General features: G+C 37.4%; 1 protein-coding gene across 1 annotated transcript in view; it reads left to right on the top strand.

Moving 5' to 3' along the window:
- The window catches only part of LOC102804467 (uncharacterized), a 55,787-nt gene that overhangs the window by 24,354 nt on the left and 10,156 nt on the right, over nt 1-21,277 (top strand). The window contains exons 2-3 of the mRNA XM_006813698.3: nt 1,738-9,854; nt 11,136-11,247. Of these exons, the coding sequence (XP_006813761.2) occupies nt 1,743-9,854; nt 11,136-11,247 (8,224 nt within the window). The 5' untranslated portion in view covers nt 1,738-1,742. The remainder of the gene's footprint in view (nt 1-1,737; nt 9,855-11,135; nt 11,248-21,277) is intronic.

A 21,277-nucleotide genomic window follows, 5' to 3' on the forward strand; every position in this document is an offset into this window, starting at 1 on the left:
AAAATATGATATTGTATGTTGTATGTTATTGTATGGTTAATATTACATATTCACTTTATTTCGAATAAAATAATTCACCGATGAGTCACAAGTATTTAAAATATTTTCTCGACTTTCGTTAGACACCTGACTCCGGGACCTGACTATCTTTTTCAATGATTTACTAGTAAATGCGCCCATGTTTATATTTGCGCAATAATTACGAATGCAACGCATTATCAAGTCGGTAATATTGAAATATTCACAGACCTAATAGCCCGGGTTAGTGTCCCAACAATAATAAAAATAACTTAGTTTGCGTAATTATTATAAAAGTAATACATTGCAAAGTTGAAATATTTAGAGCCCGTCCAATATTGTAAACATATTTGCGTTATTAGAAAAGCAGCACACTATTAAAGTAAACGATGTTGAAATATTCAAAGCCAATACAGAGTTGGATACAAGTTGTGTTATTACAGTACCGCCGGATATGATAACAAATTTACGAGATCGAAGCGCGGACCAAGAAAGAAAAGGGTTGCTAAGGTAACGCGCCAGTTCAGTGCGTGACTTGGGGGTCAAACTTCGGTCAACACACACTTGATGTCAGCATCGCCGCCTAGCAAGTTTCGCAACGTACTTGAAGTTCAATTGTGCCCCAAAATGATGTCGACGATCACTCAATTGTCGCAACGCATGTTGTACCAAGTCCATGGTACACCCCGTTTCGACTTTGGCTTGCTTTTTCTTCTTAGTGCATGTTCTTGTTCACGTAAATGCGACCTCTCACCAATGTATTAAAACACTTTGAATTTATACTTATGCGTGATTATATTTGGTCTACGCGAAACATTAATCTTTCTAAACATTTTCTGAGACCATGCATGATATATATTCATAAAATAATGCGATCTTATTTTATATTATGTTGATCTCTACGTCTTTCTGGATCGTTTTGTGATTTTATTCCAAAGCTCAGGCAAATAAAGTAATGTGAACTATTATAGACTAGTTTCCTAGCTTTTGGCTCAGCCAAATTGGTTTAATTTTTCATTAGAACTTTGTGATCCTTTTAATTTCCCAGTTCTTTGTGTTCATTAATGGTCTTGACAATAAGTGTGAATTGCTGTGCGAGCCCACCGCACACGACCGCGGTAAACCGGGGTCATGGAATCCATGCATAAATTTGCATAAAATGCGGTCGACCGGCGAGCACCCACCACCACCGCGGTAATGACCGCGGTGCACCGCCCGTTTGATTTCCTACTCTTCCCTAACACACATTGTCAGTAGAAATGGTCCTTATTCAAAATTAAATTATTCTGTTCAGTTGTTTTAGTGACAGAGAAATAAAACTATGATTAAAGACCAAGCTCATTGAATCTTCGTCATGTTTTGGTGTGTTCGATCTGGTCTTGTACTGTAGGCACGAGTTTGAAAGAAATGAGGCACATGTATTGGTGTGTTTGATCTGGTTTGTACTGTAGGCACGAGTTTGAAAGAAATGAGGCACATGTTTTGGTGTGTTCGATCTGGTTTGTACTGTAGGCACGAGTTTGAAAGAAATGAGGCACATGTATTGGTGTGTTTGATCTGGTTTGTACTGTAGGCACGAGTTTGAAAGAAATGAGGCACATGTTTTGGTGTGTTCGATCTGGTTTGTACTGTAGGCACGAGTTTGAAAGAAATGAGGCACAACACTGATTGATGTTTATGTCATCTTTGTGTTTTTCATGTTTTGTTTTTCTGTTTCAGATAAAATGGCACCACGGTCGCAGAATAAAACTAAAGAAAAGCCTACATCTCCCAAGAGAAGTGACAAAGGAAACATTCATGATGTAAAGAGATTGAAAGTAACTGCTAGGAAATCTACTCACAGTGGTAAAGTGAAAAAAGCTAGAGAACTGTTAGAATCATACAAGGATCAAGTAAAGGTAGGCCATGCCAAAGCTAGAGAATCACTGCACAAGTCCATGGACCAGCAGCCACAACCATCAACATCTGCTTTTGCTCTTGATTCTGGAGCAAAAAAAGCTGCTACACGAAGTCTTTTTTGTGCCTCAACTGCCACAGCTAGGAAAAGTATTCCTATTAGCTGCAGAAAACAGGTGGAATTACTTCTAGCCATCAAAACTTCACCTGAAGAAACTCAGAAATCTGTAACGCTGAAGATTTCCAGTCCCAATCCATCCAGATCAAGTCCTAGATTACAAAAAAGAGAGAAAGGCCAGTCACTCGTTCCAAGCAGTGGCATCAGAAAACTAAACTTCTCCGAAAACACGTATGTGAATAAGTTTAACTGTTCACAAGTTAGTCCAGAGAAAGTTGAAGAAATAAAAACATCAAAATATCCTGTTGTTACAGTTGGACCATTGCCTAAGGAATATATCCACCTAACTTCACCTTCACCTAAAAGACACACACCATCACTCAAAAAAACACCTGAACAAAGAGATTCACCAAGGCAGGATGAGGCAAAAGATGGAAACTCGGAAATGCCAGAATGCAGTTCAATCAAAAGTGAACATCCTCAGCGAAATATATTTGATGTTTTTAAAGGAACTGTCACACAAATTGAAGAACAGGCCAATGAGAAAGAATCCAACACTCTTCCATGTGCTACCAATGTTCGTTCTGTGAAAGAGGTCTCTTCTGACAATCCTGATAAAACTAGTCTTATTGAAAGGTGTGTAGATGCTAAACCCAAGCCCAAAACAAATCTAGCTTTAAATGAAAAGTCTCTAGAGCTGATTCTTGAACATGTCATATTTGCCAAACCAGGCGTTGCAGGTAAAGCTAGAAAAAGCATAACAAAGAAAGCCAGTGGCAGTGGAGTTCAAGATACTACCATCACATCAACTCATGTTCATGATGTTGATTCAAAATCATTGGGAGTTGCGCCTATCAGTGATCAATCCTCTGCATCTTCCTGTGATGTACAATCTGAAGTACATTCTCAACTTGCCAATGTGTATGAAGATGCCCTTGCTCATACAACTGTCACTGATGACAATACACTGATGATTAGATCTGAGAAATTTGAACCTTTAAGCCAGGTTTCCAACATACAAGTTTATGACAGTGCTGATGACTTCAAAGAACAGCTGTTGGATGCAGAAAATATTGATGAGAATAAAGTTACTGCAGTGTCTGTCTCACAAACTAAGATTACTAAACAGGATATAGAAGACCTTTTTCCCACTAAAGATACCAGTCCTAATGATGATCCTGACAATGGTGTCTCTTTGAACGAATTGAAAAATGACATTCCAGAGGTTCTGCTTTGTACTGAAACAATGCCAGATGGTGAATTCGACATAGCAGTACGTGCTGATACGGAGGACCGGTTGACGTTGCTGAAAGATAAACATCTCCCAGAATATAAATGCTTTGTGTCCGCAGAACCTTCTCTAGAAGTGTTGCCCAGTTTTGATGAGAATGATTATGGTGATGATGATTATAGTATGGATGCAAATGATGATTTATCTCTCCAGGATTCCCAGTTGCAGACTCCAGAAAAAAGATTTCTTGCAACAGAAAATAATCTTGAGAAAACTCCTGAAATTGAAAAGATTAAACCTGATTTTGATGAAGTACAGGGAATGTTATTCATGTCTTTCTCAAGTAAAGATGCAATGAGTGCCCACAGTAATGTAGAAGCTGCTGCTCGCAGACAATTAGGTGTGAAGCATGTTGACTTCCTGAAAGATATTTCACAATATCATGCACTGGATATGCAAAAATGCCAAGACAAGATGAAAGATAAACCAAGAAAAGGTCTTGGAAACAATGAATATCGCAGCATGAGAGGAATTCATAAGCGCATACGAAAATATGAACAGATGCTGAAGTGTGAATTAAGAAAGATCAAGAGCCATAACACGCTGCATCCAGATTTGAAGAAAGGAGGTGTTAGTCTGGATGAAGGATTAGTTGTCAGTCTTAATTTGAAAGATCTAGGAATAGAATTGAACCCTCCACCACAAATTCAGTCACAATCTTATGATATACCTGGTTATGTATCACCAAAAGGAAAGACAACTGATATTACCAAAATTAAGGGATGGCGAAACAAATTTGGCATGACTGAAGATGATGATGAAAATGACAATGAGTGCACTCCAAGGCAGTTATTTACCGAGCACAATAAAGAACCAGGTTCTGTAGAAAAACAGATTGGATTGAAGAATTTAGTGGAAAGCATTAAAAAGAAGAATAAAAAAAAGAAAGATGCCAGTGATGAGTCAAACAAACCATTGCCACAGTCTGCCAGTCCACAAAAGAACCCAGTTGGTGTAGTAGAAAATGAAGCCTTAAAGAACTTTGAAAAAATGGTGACAACTTCAAAATCAGCCTTTGTTAGCAACACACTTGATGCATACCTGGAGGAACAGCAGAAGACCAACACAGATCAAGGTGAAAGTTTCAAAAGCCCTTACACTCACCCACTTCTTCAGAGTAAGACTAGTAGCGTAACTTTCAAGGTACCAACAAAACCTGCTTCTACTCAAAAAATTAAAACTTTGCAGTCTGTTTTGGCTAAAAAGGGAATCACATTACCTGCCTTCAGTTCTAATGGTCCTCGTACCTCTGTATCAACTAAGCAGCAAGCGTCTAAAGGTCGACTAATGTCCAAACTAAAGGATAAGATTAACCGTTCAACAACAAAATCTTCCAAAGCAATTCTTAATAAGCAAAGTTCTAAAAGTCCTAAGAAAGACCATCCAGGAGATTGTATCCATGAACAAAAGGAAAACGGTACAGTGTCTTCAACAGAAAGAGATTCTTTTCCAGATGTGATGTATTATAAAGGCAATATTTTAGTGAAGAACACTGCTGAGAAAAATCGCAAACTTCTGACTGAGGGGACAAGATTTAAAATTATTGATAGTCGTTTGGTACATCAAGTGGAAACAGAACCTGTCAAGACATTGACTCCCATTCTGCCAAAGAAAGCTAAAAAAAGAAAAGTAGCACCTGACAGCATAGGGAAAGCAAAAGATAATGTTGTGACGGTGAATCAAGCTTTAGCAGCTGTGTCTGCACTGGCTACTGGTGAGCCTATGTTGGACGAAGAACTTGTACTCGGCTCTACCACACAGATTCCTGTCACTAAAAAGGTCAAGAAAGTCAAATTAAAAAAGACTGAAAAAATGGTGAAGGTGAAACCAGCAGACAAAAAACAAAAACAACATGGTATTTTGGTGAGTAGGAAGGAGGCTGGCAGGATGGATGCTATTGAAGAGGAAATCCCAATCCCTCAAAAACCAGACGAACAACCCCAATATGATCCACTACATAGCATGGTTTATGCAAAACCTGTTAATGGAACATTGATCACTGTTTCAGAGTGCCAAAAAGATATGTGTTGCTTTGGTTGTGTTTGTAGCAGCATTAATAAACCATATATTAAAATACCCAAAAAGGATCATTGCGGAAAAGAAGAATGCATGCTAGAATGTCAGTGTGCTAGAGAACAGTATGAACATCGAAGTACTCGAATTAAAAAAAGACCTTCTTATTTCAAGGAACAAGGTATGCTGTTTTATGATGGTGAAGGCATGTTTTTTCATGAAGAGCCAAAAAACACTAAAGTCCTCTGGCAGGCTGCAACTTCTCAACTTAGCCAACTGAATGCTGTTTCAAAGAGACAGAAGAAAGTGCAGAAAGATCCCATTGTTGATGTTGTCAATACAATTCCACCCTTGAACGTTAAACTTAGTACAGGGATTTTGTATCAACGAGAAGAAAGATATAGTGAATCTGAATCCAGTGATAACAGTCACCAGACATCAACTTGTGCCAGATGTACCATCTATCATCACAAGAGACGAACACGATGTAGATGTAAAAACTGCAGAGCTCACGAGAATTCAACCTTTTCAACCACAAAACATTCATTAAGTAAACCTGAAGATGGCCAGAAAGAAAATAAACCAGTTACCAAGAAATCAGAAAAAGTCATTGTTACCAAATGCCTCTCAACCAGTAGCACAAGTGATCCAGTTGTCATAAGTGTTCGCCAGTGCATTCAGCCTCTTCTGCCTGGTAGTTCAGTTACAGAGAAAATTCCCGACACCCAATCACAGACTACATATTGTACTTTAGGAAGTATATCTTCTTTGCAGACAGTATCCCAGCCTACTCATCCAGTAGTTCCATTGGTTGATCAAAACAAAAAAATAGTGACGAAAGATCAATCCACTTTTAATCAAAATTCAAGTCACTCATTTACTTCCTCAAAACTGATTGAAGTTGTTGCTGATTGTGACTGGAGAAACAGACAGAAGGAAATTATGGAATGCATAGCCAGACATAAGGGAACTAGTGGGCACATGCGAGTTGGAAAATACAAAATTGAAATCTTGCCTCAGGGTTCAGAAATTAGTCGAGGGGAAAAACTAAAGACAAACAAGACAACCCAAGTTGTACCAACAAATAGTCAAAAAGTTTTAACTCAGGTTGTTGCCCCAATAAATATGGCAGTGTCTGATGTACCAAATGATTTGCCAGTGCTAACAACAAAAGGAATTCCTTCAACTCAAATCAGTGTTCATACTGGAATGACTAACAATACTCAGACCGTCACTGTACCATTTTCTGCAGTACTTGCTTCAAAAGAAGGAACAAAGAAAACTCTTAAACCTGGTCAACTTATTACTTTCAAGCAAGCAGACAAAGTTTTGGTTCCATCTATTGTTTCTAATGCAACTCCTGCCATAGGTTCTGAATCTCATCTCAAGTCATTAAACGAGATGACCACACAATCACTTGAAACATTTAAAACATCTACTTCAATGTGTCAGTCAAATTTATCTACAACCTTGACTTCTGTCCCAGTGACAAGTACACCAACATCTGTTTCTGAGAAAATACAGCCAGAAATACAGTTAACTTCAGTGGCTCTACCTGGATCATCAACAACAGTGATCAGTCAGTCAGCTTCGTCAATCTCTTCAGAATCAATGACAACAACCTGCAAGACAACAGTTAATTCAACTACTACTCTGGCATCTTCTATAACAGTTAATTCAACTACTACTATGGCATCTTCTACAACAGATGAAATACCTAATCATTTAAGAGCTGTACCTCTTCCCACTGCATTATTGACAACAGCCGCACTCACTAAGTCAGCTTGGTCAACAACAGGTGTGACTTCAACTATTCAGTCAAAAATGTCTGATGCTCCTGTGAGTACCTCAGCAACATTCATAGGAATTCCACATCCCTCAGATGCAAATAGAACTGTTCTTTTACCTCTCCCAACGAGCAGCTGTCGCTCTGAAAAACAGTTTGTCGTCGCTGATGGATTAAGTAAGTCCTCCATATCATCTACATCACTACCAAAGATATTGAATAATAAAGGTGAACCAGTCAATATTCCTGTTGGGGCAACTATACTTCTCCCAACCAGTGTGGTGGGAGATAGACAAGTACTGAAACCTTTGAATGTGGTTGCCCCATACCAGAACGTAAAACCTCCAAAGAATAAGTTAATAGTTCCAACTCTTGATCCTATAGAAGAGAACAAAGTTAATCATCCTGTAGTTAGGGTGTGTATAGATGATATTCCTAAGGGTATTACTATGACGTATATCCCAAATACATCTGACCAAAATTTTGGTGTTGCAACGGATTCAAGTCGTACACATATTATTCTGAAAATGGAAAATGGTTTTCAAGTTGACACTGGGGGCATAGTTACTCCAACGACAAAACAACCACCAAGAACAGCATCAGTAGTTTCTCAGAATGTTTCATCATCTTTACTTGGTTTCAGTAATACTGCTGTTTGGTCAAGAACAGGTACTCCTTCAACATTAACAAATGTGCAACCACAACCTGATGCAGTACCATCTCCAGCAGCATCTTCAGCTGCATCAACAAATGCGAAACTGAATTCCCCACACACACAGCTACCTTTTTACAGAGATGTTCGTGGTTTTAAAGAAAGCTCTGAATCTGTTCAGGAAGCAACAAAAGGATCATCACCCATAACAAAAACTATTACAGCGCAAACTATTACACCACCTGTGTTGGCAATTCAAAAAAATATTACAGGGGCACCATGCACAACAACGTTATCAAACACACCACCTGTGTTTGCAATTCAAAAAAATAATACTGGTAATCGTGCATCTTTGGTAATGGTACCTGTATCTGCAAGTACTTCCAAGATTCTCAAGGTTTCCTTAATACCACATTCAGCAACGGTGATGTCGACAACAACAGCAAATCACTTGATTTCAAGTTCAAGTAATCTCTGCAGAACTACATCACAAATTCCTACAACGTCTGTTTGTAGAATAGAATCTAATACAACAGACAAACCTGTACAGCTATCTGCATTGACTGTTGTATCTTCTACTGCAGTTGCATCTACAGATTCAGTAGTTGCTCTTAGAACTGGAGTGGTGAAACCTTCTGCACAGCATACTGCAACATTTACAGTATCCCAAATGGGTTCACTGGTACAGATGTCCTCGAAGATCTCTCCAACAGTAGAAAAAAAAGATACTACACCCCAATCTGCAAGTACTCGTCCTGGTATTTTTAAGTTGATAAGACCAGTTACTACAGAAGTCCAGTTGCAGAACCTACCATTGAGCTCAAGCAGTTCAGAGTTTTCCAAACATGTTGCTACTTCTGCTGCAAAACAACAGCATACAACAAGTGTGGTTCAAACGAGTGGCGTACAAGTGTCAACACTTCCTACATCACAGTGTCCAGTTGTCAAACTGGGAACTGCAAATTCATTAGACAATACGTGTGCATCAAGTACAGTATTAGATAAAAAGTTGACGAACCCATTTACTGAAGTTAAACCACTGCACAGTACTGCACAGCAGTCACATATGTTGACTATTCATCCAACACTTCCAAAGACGTCTGCAGAAGTTCAGTCATGTATTCAAATTGTTCCAGAACATCCATCTATTGTTCGAGTGAAAACCGTTCAGAAATCATCACTTTCTTCACTCACTCACCCTACAAACACGCAAATAAATCTGCCAAGTACCTGTTCGCAAATATTTACAAATGTTAATTTGGCTACAAGGTCTGTTGCTCAAACAAGTCAATCCACATCTGCCATGCAGCCATTAGTTCAATCTACAGATGATTCACCACTGAAAGGAGATCAGATTCCAGCACAGACCTATCGTATTAGTTCATGTGGATCTACTGGAGCTAGACACTTTCCATTTGAAACTGTAAGTCGTTTCAGCATTTCACACAAACCTTCAGATGCTAATGTGGCAGAAGTTAGCATTAGCTCTGCAACTAAAAAAAAAGAGGGTGTAAATGAAAGTGAACCATTGAAGAAGAAGCAGATTAGCCTAATATGTGAAGAAGAAATGGCACCATCTGATGAAGAGTCTTGTAAGTTGGGCAGTCAAAAATTACTGGGCAATCTAGATTTACGTCCAATCAAACACACTGATGAAGATATGGATGTTGATGTTGAAACCGTTGACAGTGGGATTGTGCCTTTGCAAACAGATAATGATGTAGATATTGAGGAAAACAGTGATGAGGAACTTCAGTCTGTGAAGCTTCAATCCTTTGTAGGACAGCAGAAAGAATCAACCATGGTTCAACAGTGTATGTTGCAGCAAAAGCCATCCAAACGAAAGCGTAAATCACCTGTTCAGCAAAAGATGAATTTGAGTGATGAGACCACGTTTACGGAAACTGTTCGAGCTGTGCAAGTTGGACCAAAGCAGGCTCATCCAAAGAGATCTTTTATCCTGCACTCATTCAAGGAAAGAGAGAGAAGATCATTCATGAATGAGTTATTTAATAACTTAAAGAAAATGCTGTGGGGCTATGAAGATGAAAGAATTGCCAAAAAGGCTGTGTTAATGAAAGTAAGTGAACAGTTTGAGTCTTTTCAGTTAACAATAACCTTTTTTCTGGAGATTGTGTCATTAACTCTGGTTGTCAGTGCAATTTGATATGTACATTCATTTTATCCAAATTATGCTCTTCATTAACCATTAAATTGGTAGGTTTGTTGTGGTGGTTCTTTCTGAGATTTGTTCTTAACAAAACAACAAACAGTTTACTGCTATTACTATACCAAATAATGTCCAAATAATTACCAGAACTTTATACATACGTTATAGATTAATCTTATAATTATAAAGATACATTCCAGAATGGAATCTCTGTTGTATGTGAATGGGCAAATCCTTTGATCCACTTCATATTATTTTTTAGATCAGTTTCAAAATGGCTGGCAGGTGGCCATTTTTATCAAAAAATGCAGTTCTGAATACATATTTCTGACATGCCAAAACCATTCATGTTAAAATAAAATGCATGAAATAAAAAAATACACAGTAATTTATGGATTGATATCTATCAGTGCATGTGTTCGTGTGTGTGTCTGTCTGTCCATATTCAACCGTATGTCAAACATGCTTGGACTAATTTAGTTAAAACTTCACATATACATCAGACATAATATCACATGTATACTCATCAATTGTTCTATAAAGTTATTTTAAGGCCAAAAATGCATCAAAATCACACAATTTTACTATTCCAGAAACTAATTTGATTATACATTAAACACAATAGGACTTTGATGTGCATCATTTTATTCTTTGAATCAAGTTCAAAATGACCAACTGGTGGCATTTTGTTTTAAAAAACAAAGTTCTGGATCCATAAATCTGCCATACATAATATTGGATATAAAGCATATGCATTTGTTTCATGATGCAATCGAAGATGGCCAAATTGTAGCCATTTTAGGTCAGAACTATACCTTAATAATGGAGCGACCGATTCTGTTCAAACTGTATACATGCGTTGAACATATTGGGATCTTGATGCAATTAATTTTAGTTTACAAATTCGTTTCAAATGGCTGACTGGTGGTCATTTTGTTTCAAAGAATGCACTTCTTGAGTATATATTCAACATGTCTGGACCTATCACGTTCGACCTTCACACATCACACAACCTGTTGCACAATCACATGTACATTTTTGTCACCATCAAATCCAAAATGGCTGAATGTCGATAAATTGTTTAAACAAATACATTTCCACAAAGCTGTATATATCATACATGCCTGGACCATCATTCTACAGTACAAATGGGAACTATGTCATTGACGATGACTTGTTTACTTTACATAGTGTGGTGCAGAAATTAAAGCCTTGAAATCCGAAGGAAAAACTCTTGCAAAAAGAAGACAAGAACAATATGATCACCGCAAAAGACTTTACATAAAGTTACTGATGGAGTTAGGTAAATTGCTGTTTAATAATGTTTGTGCATGCCTAGTATTTTATGTTTTTTTGAAAACTGTAACTTTTTTAAGATCTCTACTATTTTGTGCAGCCTCCGCAGCACTACTGATAACTTACTTACCTCAGGTAGTCAATAGCCTTCGCTGTTCTACCAGGTAGTCTTATCTCAGCTACCACAGCTTCACCTCATAATCATTACTGATTACTAATAGTTAACATTTATTTATCTTTATCACATTTTGTTTTTAAGAAGTTTTCTGTATGTTCTTGTTACCAGGTGCTAAAGGTCATTAGTACTGTCACTAACTGACCTATCTGGGGGGCCCGCTGTGGGACACGTTATCTTAGATAGCTTAGTTACAGTTTGTTAGGCAGTCAGTCATTTTCAACTTTGTACAGGCAGATTGTCCCAGCAGCGTGCCCCCCCCCCCCCCCCCCGATGCCAAATAAAGTTCAGTTTACAATATTGAGTGTCATAAATATATATGATATATATATATTTTTGACTTTTCCACTGATATCTTGAATACTATTGTAATAACTCAATTAATTCACAGTCTCTATTAATTCCCGCACCTATTTTATTTTCAAACGCTAATTTTTAAATATATCCTTTTAAATCACAGCGTTCGAAAACATGTTTAAAATTGTATCCTATTAATTCGCGGACCAGAATAAAGTGGATAACTCAGAATATATTGCATGAAGACATTAAACATATACATTTTGTTTGAGGTTTTTATGTTATCAGTACTTGGTGTAGCCGCAATCGCAGATGATCTCCGTCATCACAGCCTTTCAGTTAGCAATTTTATTCTATGACATCATTTATGGTGCGTAAATTGACGTTTTTGATTGGTCGGGCGATTGACCTTGTGCCACATTTTCATTATTCTTCAATAGATGAAATTGCTTGACAAAAAAAAACAATCATATAAACAATGAACACATAGCTACAAAGTAGCCATTAACTTGCGCTGTTTTTATTTTTTGGGCAGTACATCAGACTTCACTACTGACGACCTGTACGACTAATACTGGACTCTGCCGTAAATTCGCCCTTCCAAAAAATTGCTCTGGACGGTTTCACGGCTGGTGGACCCTTATTTGGGGTTAAAATTTTCAAAAAAATGTTCATCAAATATTTTTAGGGGGCTTATATTTTCATTGAAAAATACACCTACGCCGATTTTCAACACCGGCAGTTGGACCACCCAAAACGAAAGAAACTATTGCAGAAGCTAATCTAAATTTGCTAATTAAAATTTTTATACATTTTTTTCTCTCGCTGGAATGAAAAGTAGACAGCACATCTTCCTCCAAAAAAATCACATTAACAAACATCAGGCACCAAATAGAATTATTTTGTTTCATTTTATCAGTAACGAAAATATATTCTGAACGAACTGCAACCGCATTGCTTAGCAGCAAATGATCGCAGTATCGCAATCCGGTCATGCTGCGTTTTACCATTGTTGATTATTACCTAGTAATAATTATAATAACGTGCAAAATATAAATTTGTTGAATTGTTATGAAATGCAAATAAATTTTAACTTATTTCATCGTAAGCGAATGATTCCAATCGCATTTTCAGCGCTCGATGCTGTAGAAATGAATATATCCGCCATGTTTGACTTAAGCGGTGTTATTTGACAGGTCAAATCGATAATTAACTAATTATTGAATGCAGCACGGAAGAGATTTGCCAATGTTGTTGTACGATCTTTTGGCTTTGATTTTGATGGGAAAATGGCATGATTTGTTTTTAAATAAAAAAATTAGTTGGTTTCAAAAGATATACTGAGCATTTGAAGAATTAACATTGTTAACTCTTCTACATATTTGCATATCTGATTTGCATATTTACTTTTCATTTTACCTGTTGTACTTGTTTGTTCCTATCTGGTTTTCTTGCTGAGACCAGGATGGAAATTGCTATAAACTTGAAATTGCCAATTTATGTCCATGTCAAAAACTGATTAAATTATATGTTGCAACTTTCAAATGACAACAAATGAAGGCAGTGTCATTCATGACTTCTTTGATTGAATAAATTTTTACTGCTTGGAGGCCATTTTTTTCCTCATTAAATCTAAAAAAAAAACAAGCTTTTTTTAGCCTTCGCAAACGAAGTCTGCCAAAGGCTTATAGATTGGGTTCCCTCCATCCGTCTGTCTCTTACCTCTTTGATATGCTCTGTCCAATGTTTTTCCAAGTTGGTGCATATGTAATTCTCAATGCCATACATATGCACGCCAAGTATTTTTTTGATTCGCCAATGTTTCATTGTGTTTTTCTGTGATTTTCAACATTTTACTAGTAAAAATGCCGGACAAATCTGAGTTTTAACGACATCTCGCAAGAGAACTGGCATACCGTGTTGCGTATGCGCCAGTCTAACCGCTGAGAAAATCAGCTTCGTTTTCGTCTGAAGAAGGTAAGGTAAGAAACTGTGGTTATTGTATTTATTATGAACTTTGATTTATCCTTTTGTGTCCTGACTTTAGTGAGAAACTAGCGCTCGCACAGTGTCACACTTTGCCAAAAAAACAGTCCTGCTATTATTGTAAGAACTGGTTATGAAACGTGTAAATCGAAAGTTTATCTCGTCATTTAGGCTTGGGAATAACGTTTGGCATATAAAATACTGGAATAATAAAAATTTAGTTTAGAACACGCTGATCGTTATTCTGTTATGCAGGATTGCTAATTCCGGTGTTTATTGGCAACTGCTGGCTGATTAGAATGAAGTCCGAAAACGGGGACTTATAATTCGGTCTCCGTCCGTGCGTCCGTCCGGAGTCGTATCTCAGAATCCCTTGGACCGATTCTGTTCATTCTTTGCATGTGCCTAGTACTTTATCTGGGACATATGCACATGCAGTGGTTTAACGATTCGATTCAAAAGGGCCGACTATCAGCCATCTTGTTTTTGGAAAATGTTGTATTTTGGACATGCTTTGTCAGTTTTCATTCAAGTTTGATACATAGATTATACATGTTAGGATACATGTCCATGACAATTTATTTCACAATTGGATCAAAGATGGCCGACTGGCAGCCATCTTGTTTTTTGAAAATGTTGTATTTTGGACATGCTTTGTCAGTTTTCATTCAAATTTAGTACATCGATCATACATGTTAGGATACATGTCCCCGACCATCCGTGAGTTCCTGAGTCTGTCCGTCCGTCCGTGCTTCAGTCTGTCAATAGTAATATTTCAGAATCCTGTAGACCGATTTTGTTCATTCTTTGCATGTGCCTAGTACCTTATGTGGGACATATGCACATGCAGTGATTTAGTGATTCGATTCAAAATGGCCGACTAGCAGCCATCTTGTTTTTTGAAAATGTTGTATTTTGGACATGCTTTGTCAGTTGTCATTCAAACTTGGTACATAGATTACAGTACCCATTTCGCCAAACCTCCCGCCCGCTTCCGGATTTCGATCACTTTTTTTTTCGCTCGCTTTGTTCAATTCGACCGCGCAATTTCCGCTTTTTTTTCGACCGCGCAAATCCGGAAGTATCCGCTCGCGCAATCGCTCGCTCGCCTGACAGCGCAACTGCCCGCATTTACAGTTCATTACCTACTGCTTCATGTACAAGTGTATCATTTTTGTTTTTTATGATGTTAAAATAAGAATAAATACAATCAGAAATTTATAGAACGACCGTTGAAAAAATACGGTGGATCACACGGCCATATAAAATTGGTAATAATACATACGCGTAGTAATAATGTCCACCATAAACAAGATCGAACCAAACATGTGAAATCAAATACGACACTGACACAGACACAACTAATATGAAATAAAACCATTCTATTTTTGGTGGAGAGCGAAAAGTGTCTACTGTAGAGTACGGTATTCGTTGAGTAACCGTGTGTAGGGTGATGGTTGTCATGCACGCATGGTTTGGGTTTAACACTGGTCAAGTTGTAGTTATGTTAAAATCCGTGGCACCTATAACAATTGAAGAATATTTGCAGGAATAGTAAGACTGTGAAAAAAACACGACTGATCGATTGTTATAGAATGACCGTAGTGTACAATTTGTCAAACAAATACAATACTTGCAAATGTAATGTCGGCCAGCGCCCATCTTGTCCGAAGTTGTCGAAGCCGACATCAATGGAGATCGCGTTTTTTAACTAGGCGGCTGGCAAGCGGACTAACACGTTACATAAACTTGTTGAATTACAATTATGGTTTTTATTTTTGCGCCCAATGTCTCGTTATAAAATAAAGGATTCAAATTTTGCAGGGTATTCCGTTTTTTGCGAACTCTGGGCGAAATACTTTCATCAGCTGTACGTAGTTCACTTACAGCCAAAAAAAGTTAGCTTGGACATTAAGTTGTGAGACGCGACAAAACAAACGCTGCCAGTGATAGATAGATAAAAGAACAAAATAAACGCAATCAAAGGCGCCGACCACACGCTTTGGAAATAAATAGAACGCGTTGCTAAGAGGAATCGCACCTGCATCTTGACGACATCTCCGGTCATGAGCAGGGTTTGCCGCGTCTTAGAAAAATTGTAAGTTAAAAAGGAATCAGTGTCGGGGAACCACTCACAATGTTTGCATGAAAAGTCCCACGCGAAAGAATTTTTTTTTCCTGTTACAAACACTATGGCAGGGTTCTCCCCAGGGCTTTTTAGCGCCGAGGTCCGCGGCGCTATACCTGTGAATCTCGGCGCTTCACTTGGGACCTCAGCGCTATGTGTTCCCACCTTGGCGCTTGATTTCATATTTGACATGCCAATATCAGATGTGAAAAAGCTTTGTTCGCCACGCCGGTCGGCCCCGACCGTCACTCAAAATTAGTGACCACCACGGAAATGCTTCCGACGAGGACTATTGTCTGATTGTTGGTATAATTAAGCACCGACCGACACGCATCCTGCCAGTCGTGGATTATAATTTATAAACAATAGACCTAGTCGCACGATACGTAGCGGCTAGTCAAATTTGTGGAATTAGCACCTCTTTGTTTGTAAGTAAATACTTTCTGCGATAGACACAGTCTTTAGATTTAAGGTAGCGAGAAGGGAAATTTTCAATTTTTTCTTGATTTTTCAAAAATTGATAAAACGGTTACTTTAGACCTTGATACATCACCCCAGGTTTACAAAAGATCGAAATTGCGAAATAACGTTGCTCAAATTAGTGTTTTAAAACACAAGCAGAAAAAGACTACAACTGCCGTGTCGTGGATATTTGCATAGTGTTTATCTTTGGAAGGAATTAAATGATAACATCTTATCTGTATACTCTGTTGTTGACGATTCTGATATACTAGTAACGGGTGGTAAGCTTCCAGTTGCAAACAATGCGTGTTTATCTAACGTCCATTGTCAGCATTATTGTCAGTCGAGACTTGGTCATACAGTACTCATTTCGCCCAACCTTCCGCTTTTACATCGACCGCTTATCGCTTAATTTCCGACCACGCGGTCATGTCCGACCGGAAACCAACCGCATTTTAATCGCGTTTTTTTTTTTCGCTCGCTCGCTCATTGAAAACATTGACCGCTCGCCCAAACACTGAAAACTGGCACATGGGTGGTCGAAATGGTGGTTTTGATAGTAAAGTGTGAACATACAACTAGTATTAACTATTATTACATTCTGAACGACACTTCAAATCTAATAGCTGTATTACACTTGTATCGTGAAAGCAACTGAACTGGGACTTCTTGTTACGTGTTTTGGGTGCTTGTTCTAGATGTAATATTTTTATTTTAATGAGACAGTTACGTGAAAAAAAGCCTAGGTAACTCCTTTTGACAGAGCAGAGAAACGAGGAAATGTTAGTGATTAATTCCAAAAATAACGATATCGAATCCACATCGGTCCACGTCTGGTAAAATTTGACATTCAATTTTTAAAATTAAGTCACGATCATTGAATGAGCTCGGTCTATACCGTATACGTACCGCAAAAGTGTTCCCACAAAAAATATTTTCGACTAAAAACGGCCACATGCCCTGAACAAATCGAACAGAGCTTGACATGTATGAATAATGTATTGGGCTTAAATGAAAAGCGTGTCAAATTTAGTTATAGCCATAACTATTTGGTGGCCAGTCGATGAACAATTCAAAGTCCTTCAGGGCTGAAAATCGACGCTACTCTGGTTTACTTTATTTCACAACTTGCAGAGAAAACTGATTCGCATGAGCTCTAATGTATCTTAGCCTAGTATTTTCTTTTTGAACTAAGGTCAAATTCCATCAGTTTGTCAAAATATATGTTTTTCAGTGAATAATTTTGAAGCCTGTCACAGCGCAAACAACTATGTGAATCGACGCCGGTGATTGGATTGTACGACGACCCTTCAATTAGCGTCAAATATACTTTGTTACAACATCATTGATTGGCTGAGAGTCACCTGATCGGAGCACGAACTGGGTCACAGAACCATATTTGTCCGTATTATCAACAGGACTTTGCAAAATAACCACACCCACATTTTCAATCATTTTTAGCGCGGAAGTTGCCAACAAATGTAAAAAAAATCGTGAATTTCATGAATTCGAATAAAATAAAGCAAGCGATTGATAAGGATGATTATTAATATTTTCCCCTATGCTCTTCGAATTTTTATTTTTTTTATTTCAAGGTAAGAAATGGCTAGTTGAAGTTGCATCGTCTTCAATGCGGTTGTTTCACCGCGAACAACTCTAGCTCTGTTTTGGGCATGGTTTAGTTTTGCGATGTAAAATAAAATATATATTAAAATAATAATACTTGATTAATTATTTGGGGTTTCAGCCCACAAATTACGGACATGATCTCCATGAATTACGGTCAATGTTTGTCTTCTCTCGGCTGATTGTCACGGTGTTGATCGACGCCCTTCCTAAACTCAGTATGGAGAAACCAACGGGGATCGACATTCCAAACAAACAATCGAAATTATCAACGAAAGACGAGATTTTTCTAGATATTTACAAACATACTGTCATGACAAACATATGTAAAATTAACAAATACACAAAGAGGTGTAATATTAGGTTTTATTTTAGGCTTAGAAATATTTTCTTTCACTCAGCCCATGCATGTAACTGCCATTTAGCTTTACGGTCCTTCAGCATCGGGGGAAAACAACAATAATTATACAAAACACATTGCGAAGACTCAACAATCAGGAAAGAAACCCCAGACAACCATGTCGTACTTGTGTTGAAATACATTTTGTATTTCACTTCAGAATATTGTTTAAAATAAAATATTCAGTCCAAGCCAAATCGAGGTCAAAGGGTCAGGTTGCGTGCATGTAATTATATATAGTTAAAACAAAAAGTATTTGAACTTTTGTCAGCTGTTCAACATCTATAAAAACCAGAAAGACAATTATAAGACAATGTGAACCTCGGAAATTATTCTGTTAGTCCGAATTTTAAATGCACGCGAGCGAGCAGGTGGGCGGTGATATTTCGGGGTTTGCGCGGTCGAAAATAAAGCGGAAATTGTCCGGTGGAATTCAACAAGCGGTCGCAAAAGCGAGAGAAAAAGGTGATTGGAAAGCGGAAGCGGGCGGGAGGTTGTGCGAAAGGAGTACTGTAACTTTGCACAACTTTCTTTTAAATCGTTTTATTTTCCAAGTCAATATTCTATTTTACTAATACATTTTTTTTCTAACGCAATGGCGAAGAAAAGAAAGAAAGCGTTGACAGACGAGGCAAAGAAAAATCTGCCACTCAGTGTCGCACTCTGACACAGCAATTTTTTTTCAAACATCGGCCATTTTGTTTCACAATGAAAACCGTTTTATTAGATGTCTTATCTGAGACACTTGAAGGATTAGCTTGTTTGTAAACTGTCAGCGTGTACAGTGGGACACTAATGTTTGTCAGAGGATTATCCCTCGTTGTTCGTTTGCATAACAATGGAAAACCCGAACGTTCCTGGAGTACGGACTCAAATGCCAGCAGTTTTCTTCATTTTTTCGCGCTCGAGCTTGAAATTATTCATTATCTGACACTTTTTATGAGTTCTATGATATCAGTGGTTAATATGTTTGGCCATTTTTAGTGTATATTTATAATAATGCAGCAAATGTACAGTGTTTTATTAACCAAAACTGTTTTTCACGTTTTTCTCGAGTTGAAGTTTTGATCGAGAACGACTCATTGGGACCGCCGCCAAATCAAGTGCGTTTGGACTAGGACATTCAAACTCGCAGTTATTGTTCAAAAGATAATGATGGTGCGAAATATGTCTGGGTTTTTAAAGAAAATACTTTGTCACAGAATAATAGTCTGTTAAAGGTGCCAAGTATGAAATAATTTGGGGACAAAAAAACAAACCTGCATAGAAATCGGAATAATAGGTCTTTTGATTATCGGAGACGCATTTCAATGGACTTGATTACAGACAATGCATAACTTAAATTTCACCAGGAAATTCCGCAGTGTGCTCTCGCAATCGCGTACTTAGTCATTTTTACAAGGTTCGCCATTTTTGATGTCACGTGATAATTATGTAAACAATGTCTCTCCAGTTTGTGCGAACTTGCACCTCTATACTTAGTCTTTTGATATATATAACCTAAATTACTGTTCTGAACGAGACAACAGACAAAGAATGTTTTATTTAAAAACGTCACAAAACCTTCTCGCTACCTTAAAGCTAAAATTATTTCAAAATCAATTCCACCTCGATATAACATGGTCAAATCGGAGTTCACGATCAGTTCACGCTACTCAAGAAAAAAACAACGTGTTTATTGCGTGATTTGGTAAAATACATTTGAACTGTTATCATTGCGAATCATGTAAAAACTATTCTTTCAAGACCTAATTTACCTTTTAAAAATTGCAAATCACCTCTTTCAAAAGCTGTCATGCAGTTTTCAATTGAAATCTATGCCAACACATCGTGCTACGACATCGCTTTACTTCCGCAATGTAATTTTTATGCTCACTACCATTCGGAAAACTTCGGGTTCTACCGGCATTACCATGCGGCATTTTGATTGGTTAATGGAATTCTTGACCCATCGGGTCAAAGGACACATGCTAATGTTTCACAAACATCATGGCGGGTCTGTTTTTTTTTACCAAAGCGATCAAGTGATCAAAAATAATCGCTCCCGATAAAAATAAGTCTGATTTTACTTACATTTCATATCAAAAAAAAAAGAAGTAAAATTTGTTGAGGAATTATTGCTATAACTGGTGTATAACATGGCCAAGTAAGTTATGTCACGTCGTAACTTTGATGATCGTTTTGAAGCTTTATTTGTTCGCTCATTACTGTAATTGTAAACGTTTTAGAAGTTGATGGTACGAATAATAAATTACAACAATACGTCAATTAATTACGTGATCGATTTTTTGAAGGAGAATGTTTTTGGAGTGAATAAAATTATGAGATTCGTGAACATAAATCTGGCTTAACGTTTTGAATGCGTTTCCTTCAACGTTTTACAAAACTATTAAATTGCAACAATAATGTATTTGTGTTTGTTTTTAGTCTGCAGCATTTGTATTTCGAGAATGTTTCAAACTCTTCTAAATTGTGAAACATAATGTGTTGATTCCATTAAAAAAAATATTTGCCCTGTGACTGAGCTCACTAATATTCATAATTGTAAATAAGTTCTGTTAATCAATGAAGGAAAGATATGTAAATGATATGCAAATTATTATGCAAATTAGCCCCGGCGCTATGCATTTTTTCTGGGGAGAACCCTGCATGGTACCTGAATCCCGATTAATTCATAAATAATAATAATAATAATAACTTTATTGCATCCTTAGAAATACAATGAAATTCTTTCGTTTTGGGGAAAAAACCTGGAAAAAAACCCTGATTTTGACAAAATAATTTAGAAATTGATATTAAGAATAATTCATAACGAAATCCATATGTACCCATATCTTTTTTTCATAATTACTGATTACACATGAATATTACAGAAAAAAATAATTTGCTATATTATCTATATTTGTGCCTTTTATTTGTCTTGAATCGTGACTGAAGGGAGCTTGATGAAATTACAAACTATG

The sequence above is a fragment of the Saccoglossus kowalevskii genome, chromosome 4 (assembly GCF_978046115.1).
Source record: "Saccoglossus kowalevskii chromosome 4, keSacKowa6.1, whole genome shotgun sequence".
In the NCBI taxonomy this organism is placed as follows: Eukaryota; Metazoa; Hemichordata; class Enteropneusta; family Harrimaniidae; genus Saccoglossus; species Saccoglossus kowalevskii.